The following is a 12090-nucleotide window of genomic DNA, read 5'->3' as shown; positions in this document are numbered from 1 at the left end:
TTTTCTTGTACAAAAGCAGTCATCTATTATAGCTGAGGTTAGCAAAACTGTTTGTTTAAGTGAGATATTTCAGCCTATCGCATTTGATTTCCCCCCCCCCCCACCGGCTCCCCTCTACACACACAAACCCCAACTTGGATGTCTCTAGATTTGTGAACTATTTAGATTAGTCTTCTTTTCCTTTAGTCATTTTGCAATATGTTCAGTCTGAGCCAACCAACTTTGAGCTAACTACCCACGACCTTCAGCTGCATTTCAGAACAGAATATTCACCCTCATTGTGATCTGTTCAAAACTGAGCATTGCTGAATAAGGTAGAGATCCAGTTCTAAATTTAATTTCTGCCAAAAGCAACATAAAATGAAAATGTATTTGGATGAAAGTAAATTCAGTTCACATTAGAGTGAGGCACAGAAAGAAAATATTGGAACAGTGAACAGAACACTTAAAGGTTAAAGGTTAACGATTAATGGGTAACCATTGCTTCCAAAGTATTGATAATCTTCTATGTCTCTTTGGCAGCAGAAAATTAGTAGTGAAAGCCTCAGCATTCGTGCGGAAAGAGAAGAAATGAGAAGTTTCCGATTTCTCTCACTTTTCTTGCTTTTCTTCATCTTTACTCAAGCAAATACACATGGAGGGAAGAAAAAAGGTAATATACTGGATAATGTAACTAGCAATCATGATTTTTGTTTCAAAGTTTGTGCTATAAAGATTGAGGTACTGAATCCTTGGGATTCAGCATGCTTTTTTTCAACATTACTTTCTCTTAATCAAATGCATGGCAATTAAAATGACATTTATAAGAAAATGTACCTGTTTTTAAATGAGAGGAAACCATTCTCAAAGAATGCAGCCGTTAGGTAATCTGACCTCTAACATGTTTGTTGACAGTTTAGTTAAAAAATGTATTTGTTTGAAAACTCTCTTGAACCAATAGTGCAATCTGCTCTGTGAAAGAATATTTTCTAAAACAGGGGAAAAGGTCTCCAGATATTTTACAAATTGCTTCATTAATTTATTTATTGGTGGAGTGTCGTTGGAGTGAAAGGGGTATATGTTTGAAATCTTGTGCCGGAGGAGTTGTATGTTGTTGCACCTGCATTTTCCATGGGGTTATGCCACTTTATGTCAGTGTCCCTTTGATTATTGAAATATGACAACCACAAAACTGTAGTACTAAACCTCTCTACTGTGACAAAGTTAATTTCATATTCAGCCTTGTAAACCATACATACTAAGTAGCAGTTTTCCTTCTTATCTAAGGTTATTTCCAATACTTTAAATCTGGAGGGGATAATATAGTTTCATCCTTGGACTGAGGTGAGATGTAGAGTTGTACATCTGCAGTAGAAGTATGTCCTTTGTTGGTAGCTGCGTAAGGTTTCATGATAACAATTCTATTAACTATTTCCCGTCAGAGGATACTATACATATCACTTGCACAGTGATTTCAATTTGGGGGCAGGGGAGTTCTGCACCCCAAGTTTCACTTTGTATTTCAGGTGTGACAACAAAAACTTGAAGAAAAACCTCAGTCAGAACCAGTTTCACTCAAAACTAGAATCTGTTCCAGGTTCCCACACAGCTGGGCCCACAGGTACTTGAAAGGCTGACAACTCTTAGCAAAACATTGATAGGCCTACACTGAGTTTCAAATTTTTAGTACAACTCAGATGGAGATTTGTTTGTAGTTTGAGGTTTGTAATGTAAGCTTTACCCATCTCCATTCCAAACCTTGTGTGTTAAAAGTTCAGGTCATTCATCAAAAACATGACAGCAGGTCACTGTACCCCAGTTCCTCTAAGGTCAGAAGGCTCACTTGATGCCAGTGCCTACTCTCCCTCCCTTACCATCTCTGGCACCTTTTATAACATTCCTTTTTGTAATCTAGGCACAATTATGTCAATGGACTCCACTTGTTTGCTGTTTGCTTCCCTAGCTTAGAACCTACCTAGGCTTCCAAGAAGCACGTTAAGCATGCATCCCATTAGCATTAGCAGGCACATCCACATTAGTGCCTTTTTTAGACAAGATACTGTTGATTTAAGAAACAAGAATAGGTAAAGCTAAGAAATATTTTTTAAGAAAATCTGCTCTGTTCTCATTTGCACAGAACAGGGCTAGAATGGTCTGCAGAGCTTAGTTACAAAGGTTAAAATCTGGTTGCAGCAGCCTTGCATTCTAGTGTCAGATTCTTGTTTCACATCAGTTTTATACCACTATAACTCTTGACCTCAATGGAGTTATTCTCAATTATTCAAGTAATAACCATTATTCTTAAGGATTAAAAAAATCAAAATGTGTAGAGTAGTCTAAGTTTCAGGTCTGAAGTACATAGAATGACACTCCTTTCAACTGGATTTGAATTTGTAGTTAGGTTAGACTTGGCCCCTCACCCTTTCAAAGCAGGGAAATTAAGCACCAGCTAGTTTATTGTGTGAGGGTACTTAGAATGGGAAGACACTAGCAGATGTGTTTTACATCAGTGGGATTTGTGGGTCATTGTTGACTGAAAACAGTCAAACTCTTTAATTTAGGACATGTACATATGGATTTAGGAGTTAAACTAAATATCCACATTTGAAAATTTTGGTCCGAAGATTGGTCTGACTGGTCTCTGCTTGGATGTTGAAGATCCAGATCCCATTACATTCCTTGTGTCCTTTGCCAAAATTCCTCACCCCCACACATATACCATCGGTGGCTGCATTTCATTAGAGAAACTATATAGACATACAGCAGCAAAGTCCTTTGGAATTAAGAGTTCTATCACCTAAAGGTTACTCCTCCTTTGAGGGCTTCATTGAAGATTTTCAAGATCTGGCTAACCTCAAAAGTGAAACTCCAGACAATCATTCCCATCAAAATCCAAAATATAACTTCAGTCCAATTAATTAAAGACCCTTTTCTTTTGTTCATGGAAATACCCAATACTAGGGTCTAGAACAAAGAACTAGCCATGCATCAAACAAGCTTCAATGTTTTCTTCTAATGCAAATGACTGAACATCTTAATGAGGGGCTTACATTCACCGGAAGAAGAAAACATAATAGGCATTCACTTGACTTGTGCATTGCTTTCCTTTTCCTGCTACTATTCACACAGTAGAAATCACATCTCATACTAAAAAAACTGGAACAAAGTACATTTTCTTGATAATGCAGTAGTGCATCTACACAGCACTGAAGAAATGTTGTTAATTGTTTGTGGTTTGCTTCATTCCTTTCAGAGTAGAAGAAGTGATATCATTTTAATGGGAAATGTCAATAGATACATTTATTAAATTATTTTCTGAAATGCTTGTTGTTGTTTACCACTGACTTGTGTGGCATATCTTGTCATATGAGAGCTACGCTCAATCTACTTGAAGTTTCAGGGTTAATAGTGGGATTTCATTAACTACATTAATAATGCTGTTTTCAACTTTACATTGCTCAGCAGAGTAGCCTTAGCATAGTGACTTCTTTTCCTACATATTAGGTACAGCTAAGAATAGTTTGCCAAAACTAAGTCAGGCTTCATATGTAGTCAGAGAGCGTGGCAGTATTTGGATGGGCCAGCAGCCACTTCCAAGCAGCATGCATAAGATTTCCTAGCAGAATAAGCAATAACTGGCAAAAGAGACAAAAAGGGCCATCTATCTGCACATGCCAAGACTGGGTGATAAAATTCATTACTTTGGCAATGGGCCAAAATGAATTATGATCCTCTTCAGATAGATGTAGAAAACAAACCTTAAACTATTCCCCTTTCAAAACAATTTACTGAAGAATTTCCCTCTAAAATGGTTTACTCAACAATGCATTTGTGAAAAACAGAGGCAGTTTACACAGTTAGGAACTCTTACTTGTTAAATACTCTGATTTCATAAAAGTTGCTCCAGTACTTACTCATTCGTGTGCTGTAACTTCCCTGAAAGTGTTAACTTGTAGAAGACTAATTTCCTTCATAAGCAGCTAGCAACAGTCTCGTGACCTCACATTATGATCAGCCAATGAAAGTTTATTCTGTTAAAGCATGCTTCATGGTCTTGGCAGTTGGATGTAGGGCAACCTGACAGCACGTGCCCATGCGCACACACACTGTTCAAGTTGCTTGTGCAGTTTCAATTACGTTCATTTGAATTAGTCTTTTACCAGTAATACAAAATAGATTTTACTCTTCTAATTGGCCTCCAGATTCAGATACAACTACACCAGGTGCAATATGTGGTAAATACCAAAAAGGAGGTGACAAAGAGGAACCCAACTGAAACTGATTATGAATGGAGAAGCTATTCATACATACAGCTCTCTGTAACAAATTAAGCCACCTTGCACCACACAATTTGGATTTGCACTATAGCAGTCCTATGACTTACTACTATTCAAGAATTTGATTCTCTCACTCTTACTCCCATGGCATACAACCTTACTCTGTAGCTGAAGTTACTGGGACCACTCACAGAGTAAGGTATTATACAATGGGAGTAATGGTGTCAGAATAAGGCCCCAAGGCAGCAAACAGACCCCTATTTCCAGTCATTGTAGCTTTGGAGTAGACAGACTCCCACAAGGCTCTGCTTCCATGGCATGTTATCCCACACATTCTTTGCTAAGCAAACATATAAACACAGAGCTGAGATTAGATTGGTCATTTTCATACATCTGTATATTAAACCATTTACCCATAGTTCTCTTATTTCAGGGTCAAATGTTCTGTAGCGTGCCATGAGCGATTTTATTCCCTATTTCAAGTGCCACTGCTCTACCATTGGGTAATGAGGGGTCATGAGGCATGTTGGAGGACATCAATTAATGTTCAACTCTGTGTTCATAAATCCTCATTTCATAAGGCCACTCAATTAGAAGCCCAGTCAAATGTAAACTTGTCCTCTTCAATCACTTACAATAAATGCTGGCTATAAAAAACAGTTCAGATGAATTCTGATTTACCAGGATGTCCACATTAATAAATGTTAGCAATTACTTAAACTTCAGACACTGTTCAGGAACAAATCCTATTTGCCTGGAAACTTAAAAATGTTTCTTTATAGATACACTAATGTTTATATTTTACAGGACACACCATGGTAAGGTATGGTATTACATTTACTTACACCATGGTAAGATGTGGTATTAGAGGGTCAAGTGGGTGTTGTTTTGGTTTGATCTCATCTCTAGTTGGCGATTTGGGGATGAGAAGCAGCTGGTAGTTTTAATTTTTATGTAACTGAATTTTAACCTAGGCTAATAGCTTTCAAACCCTCAGGGAGTTTCTATATTCACTACATATCAAATACATAAAATATTTTGTATTATACTAGCAATATTTCCACTCCAGAGCTTACATTGTACTGATGAAATATCTTTAAACCATTTGAGAATGGACTATGTCTAGGATTGTTACTGTTATTTGGGGAATGCTTGAGAAGTGCTGCATTTCTCACCACTGATTACAACCTCTGTAGTGATATATTGTTTATTACAGATATGGGGAAATAAATACAAATATGAACTAACTGATGTATGTAAGACATCTTGAGGGAAGCTTAACCTCCAGCTTATCTCAGATACTTGATTAGTAAACTATGTATCTTTGCTAAATTGCATTATGTAAAAAACTAAGGGCCTTTCCATGTTTATTCAACCAAAGTTCTTAGGAGCGATTTAAACACCATTTTAAAATATCTAGTCCTAGACTCCAACCCAAGTGCTCTCCCCTGGAAGTTCACTAGGGAAAGTGGTTACCAAACCTTTTTCAGGCAACTGAAATATAACAAAGACTGATCTTGGCTACATTAGCCAGTTTCTATTCAAATGTGTATGTCTAACCAACAGAGTTCCATAGCTATGAATCCCAGTTTCACAAGTGCATGCATTAAGAGAGCTGGCTAGCAGTAGCTTATCTGGACCAAGAACAGAGGCTCACCACTGAGAACTAAATTGTCACAGCCTTTACTCAGCCATGCAGGGGAGTAAGGTCTTCTCTGTTTAACCGGCTTAGATTGTAACACCAGCTGCAGAGAGGAAGATGGTGCTGCTTCGCTGATGAGGTTTGACTTTGGCTCAATCCACCTGAACCCCCAAAGTAGATGAACAGGTGCAGTGGGAACAGTAAACTGTTCTGTGAAAAGGATAAAGTACCTTCCACCCAAGCACAAGGGAGGAATTGTAACCCAACCAATTCATTCTCTGGTCTGTTCCTGGGATGGTGCAGCTATGAGGTTGTAGGAAGGTTGTAAAATGGCCATCTAGACCTAAAGTAGAGAAAAGAGCTTAGATTATCAGTCTCGCAAGTCTTAAGCACCAATACCAGCAACTGGGAAGCAACTGCAGTGGAATACTGCATTGACAGCCAGCTGGCTCATCTCCCAGTAATTTATTGTGCTCCATCTCCATCATGCTTAACTTCTGCTTACTGGGGAATAGAAATTGAAATCTACATCATTATGCAAGCTTGTTCTTTTAACGGAGAACAGTTTTTTTGTAAGGAAAATAATATATTGGAATTTTCTTAGCAAATGAGATCAAAGTCATGACAGCTGAGGAATTAACAAGAGGTGCTGCATGGGAAATCCTAGGCGACTGATGAGGTTTTAAAAAAGTATGGAATGTAAGATGTGCATGTGTGTGTGGTATTGAATTTTTGTGCTTCCTTTAGTTACTAAGGGTGCAATTTTGCCATCTTTACTGGTACTGAGTAGTAAAGTAGTCCAACTGAAATTCATAGGACTACTTGTGCAGAATTTGAGCCCTAGATTTTAGGGTTATCTTTACAAAAATAGTGTTCCAAACAGTCTAGAGTTGACCTGTACCTGTTGTTCACTTGGGCAAGACAAGGTCAACAAGAAAGAAATGAAACACCATGTGCACTGTGCAATGCTCACAGATAAGGATGTTTCAAGTTCAGTCAAGGATACGGAGCATACAGAGTTTACTGAATGAAAGAAGTTTTGCTCTCTGTGAGCTAAATTCTAGCACTTAGCCATAGCTCCGCACTGGTGGATGGGTGGAGCTATCTTAGGGTGATTGGACAGCAAGTGTGAAAAAAATCAGGATGTGAGAGAGGGTGGTAATAGGTGCCTATATAAGGAAAAGCCCCGAATATCAGGACTGTCCCTACAAAATTGGGACATCTGGTCTCCCTAAGCTAAGGGGAGCACAGAGAGGCTTTCAGAATACCTCCTAGTGCACAGAAGCATATAGGTATGATATACCCTTTCAAGAAGGGAGACTTAATCCTCTCCTGAAATATATTGCAGCAGGACCATTTCTAAAAAGAAACATGACCCCCCACACACTATGGAGTCAATGTTGTGAGGAACGGAGTACCTCAACACCCATAGATATGGTAGTATCCTTCGCAGAATGAAAAAAAAGCGTGACTTGGTTGTAACAACTACAAAGGAGATTCTTAAGTGAAGCCGCTGGACGCAGATGCAATGTGGTTGTCTCTATCTTCCAAACTAAGTAGAGCCTATATTGCTTATTGTCACTATTTCCCCAAATCCCAGCCTGGACTAAGCAGAAATGGAAGAGGCTGATTACTACACTTCATACTTCAATGGTTCTGGAGGGCACTCAAATTTGTAGGCTTGAGTTCTTGACATCTAACATTTAAAAGTACAGTAGCAGAAAGTTAATCTAGTTTCTCCATAGACCCCTCCCTTTGCAGTCTTTTATGCATGGGATGGAGGGAACTAAATACAAGTATGGCCAGAGAAGACAGAAGAAAGGAAATGGAGGTTTTGTGACATGCTTCTCCCTCCTTATGAAACAGCTAACAGCAGTTTCAGGACTCCATGTGACTTGGTCTTGAATCTTTTTTGCTTGTTATTTTTATGATTCTATACTATATTACCTCTTTGAAGCTCAATTTATATATCCAGCAGTCTGTTTGTAAAATCAAATATTTTAAGTAAAATAAGAATGTGCTAGCTCTAGACTGCCATATAAGAAGTGTCTGTATATTCTCAAAACACCTTCAGCTTCTTATTTAAATGAAATGTTCTCTGAATATCTGTGAGCAGGTGAGTTCTCATAAGCCAACCTGAAATGTTTAGGTTCTGAGATGCTTTCCATTTATGAAGGACAAACATTTTAGAGGTTAAACTGGCTAAACTAAAAATTCTCATCTGTTTTTCTGTTACGCTGACTAATTCTAGTCTAAAAAAGAAAAAACGGAATAAAACACTAACATCAGAAACTGACACCTTATCAGCTCAGAGACTAAAATACCTAAATATGCACAAAAGGACACACCACAGAACATATGCATCAGATTAGCAGTCAGTGCTCTCCAACTCAGGTCATTGTTTCTGATCTCTTCTTAACCATCGTGGACTGAGTCCAGGGCAACCTAAACAAATGAGTCTCAAGTTTTTAGTAAGAGCTAGGTTTTCTATGTTGTGTGCTCCATAACCCACTATTAAGGCTTGCCTACACTTACCGGAAGATCAATGCTGCAACAATCGATTTAGTGGATCTAGTGAAGACCTGCTAAATCAACCACCAATCGCTCTCCCATTGACTTCTGTTTCACCACCTGATCAAGAAGAGTAAAGGGAGTCGATTGGAGAGCGTCTCCCATCGACATCGCATAGTGTGGACCCCGCGGTAAGTAAATCTAAGCTACATTGATTTGAGTTACGCTATTTATGTAACTCAAATTGCGAAGCTTAGATCAACTTTTTCCTTTAGTGTAGGCAAGGCCTGAGTAACTCAATTCATTCCCTTACTACCTACATTCATTTTTTGAAATACAATAAAAATGAATGTTTGTACTCAGGAAGTAGCCAAAGGACTCCAAAACTTCCCAGAAAGAAGGTTGTGTCGGAATATCCTTTTATGTTGGTGTGAAGTACTTATTTCTGCAACAAACTCTCTTAATAAGGATCCATGCCAGCTTCCATTTAAGTCAATGGTAGGTTATCCATTGAATTAACCGGAGCTGGCTCTGGCCCAATAAGAGATTCCAATATCCACAGTAGTTTGTGCACTGCAGTAGAGCATCTAACAGTTAATACTTAGTACTGCCATGACTGCAGGGGACTAGAATAGATGACCTCTCGAGATCCCTTCCAGTCCGATGCTTCTCTGAAGGGTGCCATGTAAACCAAAATTTTCAAGCCTGCGTGCCTACAGTCTGGCACCTCAATCCATAAGTAGGTCCCTAAAAAAAGCTTCAGTTAAAGCACTTAACTGTAAGCAATCAAGTGTAAACATTTTTGTCCTGCTGCTCACAACCCACCCCACTAATACTGCTCAAGGGCAAGTGGAGAGATGCCAAATTTAGAACCCAATAGAAAAGTCACAGGTTCTATATTTAGAACAGAAGAGTTGACATTCTAGATCCATTTAGCTCTGGAGAAATATGAGGTCTAGTCTGCTTGATTTTTGTTTTATTTTTTCTAGCCACATTTCAGTGGGAGCAGGTGAGTGCTCAGCACTTTAAGTCCATAGTTAAGCATGACTTTCAAGAGTAAGTGTAGGTTCCTGTTTTAGCACTTCTCTAATCACATTTGTATACAAGATTCCATTCTGTAGATATCCTCAAATCTGACAGAAGTAGAAATCAGCCCCAACTTTCAGCCCCAGTAAATTCTGCTATTACTCCTTATTCCCTATCAGATAAAAACCTAAAGACTGCAGTGGCCAGATTCTGATCTTAGCTACCCAATAATAAAAATTGGGAATATCTCCATCAGCTTCTATGACTACTTTTCAACTGACTGCTGCACAAGAGCAGAATTTGGCCTTTGTTTTCTTAGTAGTAACTGTAGTGATTTTATTTGCAGTTCCTGGCTCCATTAGAATGTAAAGGGCATCTTTCTCCTCTAATTTCGTGGATTGATTTCTAATCATTTTATCAGCAAGAAAAAAAAAAGCAGAAGGAGACAGTTCTGTCACTCTGCTGATTGCTTGTGAAAGGTTTAAGCGGGGGGGGGGCGGACTTTTCTGTCTGATGCTCATAATATTTACATTAAGATGGTCTAGGGCACACTTCTCCTTGAAAAACTAGAGCTAATATGATTATTTTCTCCATAGTCAACAATGTAGTCTGCCAGAAAATAAAAACCTCTACCTCTGAGCTCTCTGGAAATTTGCCCAAATTAAAGCCTAGATTTCCCTTAGACCCCTTTTTGCATAATTACGCAAATGAATTCTAAGTTTGGAGAGAAAAAGTTTAACTATGAATGAATGATCCAACTCCTGTTCCAGTTTTCTTTCCAATATTGCCAGTTTTAACAAGGTGATTTAACTCAGAATATCAGCCTCTGTAAGTAATGCCCTACAGTGGGATAGATTTGACAGATCTGTTTGCCCTTCTCTGCCGCATCTCTCTCTCTCACACACACACACACACACACACTTTTAGATCATTACTCTGAATTTATACTAAATACAGAACCATGAGAGCATGAGCGTTCACAAACATATTCACAGAAATAAAATCTCAGTCCTCCAAGGACCAGAGCAATTTCTTTTAGGCATTTCAGTGCCAAGGCAGGTCAGTGAAGTTATTATTAGTATTAATTAGCACTCCTACAAACTATTGAATTCTTTACCTGCAGCCAAGAGGCATGCAAGACAATGCAGAATTCTCTTACTGCTTTCTAAGATTTAACTTCCATTCTCATTATTACAAACAAGATACAAATCTCACCAATGCAAACTGACTTTCGGTAAAGTAAGATTTGACCCATGTACCCAAAATGGCTATACAGAGATCAGATAAAAACAAAACTTCAGAGGAAAGAAACTCTCCACAGAGAGTCTGTTTAAGAATTTGTAAAGAAAAATCATTTAGTCCTACTAATTACAGACAGACCATGTGTTATATGTGGTATAACAGGTCACAGACAGATAATTCGCACACTCAGCTCAATCATGACAATGTACTTTCAGGTCTGTGCTTTATGAGTCTGAATATACATGAAAATTGACTCCTCCTCCAAAAATCTGAACTACAAATATCAGGACTGACTCAGAGGTCCAAAACCAAACTGATATCAGTTATGAAGTGGTCTAAGAATTGATGAAAGTCCACCAGCACATCATTCTCTATATTGCCACTATATGCATATTCTAACAAAGTGCCATGAGACCGGAAGCCTGACAGTAGCTCTCATTATTAAAAGACACTGAGATTTCATTGAGGGAGCTGCTGGAGGATTTATTTGGGAGAAAAAAATAATATTTAAAATCACTGATTTTATTGGGATTAAGAGACAATCCACAGGGAAATCTTAAATCCAGAGATACAAATACTATGAAAAATAAAATACAGCTATTACATGAATTAAGAAGCAAGATATTTTGTAAAACATGACACCAAAGTACTAGCCTCCAAGAGAGAAATGCATCAATGGGTATTAGCCAAGATGCTCATGGATGCAACCCCATGCTCTGGGTGTCCCTAGCCTCTGACTGCCAGAAGCTGAGAGTGGATGACAAGGGAGGGATCATTTGATGATTTCCTGTTCTGTTCATTCCTTCTGAAGCACCTGGCACTGGCTACTGTTGGAGGACAGGTTACTGGGCTAGGTGGACCATTGGTCTAACCCAGTGTGGCTATTCTTATATCCTCCACCTTACCTCTCATATAAATCCCATAGGATTAGAAAGAAAGTGGAAAAACCCTTCAGTCAGCAGACATGAATTCACTCATATGCACTCTGTGAACGTGCACATAACCCATGCACCACCCATAATTTTGGTGCGGGGGGCCAACGGGGAGCTGAACATTAGAAAAAATGGCCACAGCACAGCACCACTCACTCAGATATAGCCAACTGCCTCCCCATCATGATGGGGGCGGGGTGCAGATGGGCCAGTTTTGAGTGAGTGACATTTGTGACCTGGCACACAGGGTCACAGTGCTGATCTGGGGTTCCCCAATATCCATGAAAAGGCCCCAACATTCTTTGGCTGTGCAATGTTACTCAGCATTCCCAGTGAAACTGATAAGCACAGTGAAGAGGCAGAGGAGGCCAAGAAAACAAAAAATAAGCACTGCATGTCTTGGTGAGATAATCTAGGTACAGTAAGAGTGAATGGGAGGTCATCAGATGTAGACAGGCAAGTGAAGTTTAGCACTTCATTA

The 12090-nt window shown here is 38.9% G+C and overlaps 1 protein-coding gene across 1 annotated transcript in view; it reads left to right on the top strand.

The window, feature by feature from the left end:
- Positions 1 to 570: 570 nt before the first annotated feature.
- Positions 571 to 12090, top strand: part of LIPC (lipase C, hepatic type) — a 72987-nt gene continuing 61467 nt past the window's right edge. Inside the window, exon 1 of the mRNA XM_050967988.1 lies at positions 571 to 652. Within this exon, the coding sequence (XP_050823945.1) occupies positions 571 to 652 (82 nt within the window). The remainder of the gene's footprint in view (positions 653 to 12090) is intronic.

Source organism: Gopherus flavomarginatus, chromosome 9 (assembly GCF_025201925.1).
Source record: "Gopherus flavomarginatus isolate rGopFla2 chromosome 9, rGopFla2.mat.asm, whole genome shotgun sequence".
In the NCBI taxonomy this organism is placed as follows: Eukaryota; Metazoa; Chordata; order Testudines; family Testudinidae; genus Gopherus; species Gopherus flavomarginatus.
This window is presented reverse-complemented; position numbering and strand designations above follow the sequence as displayed.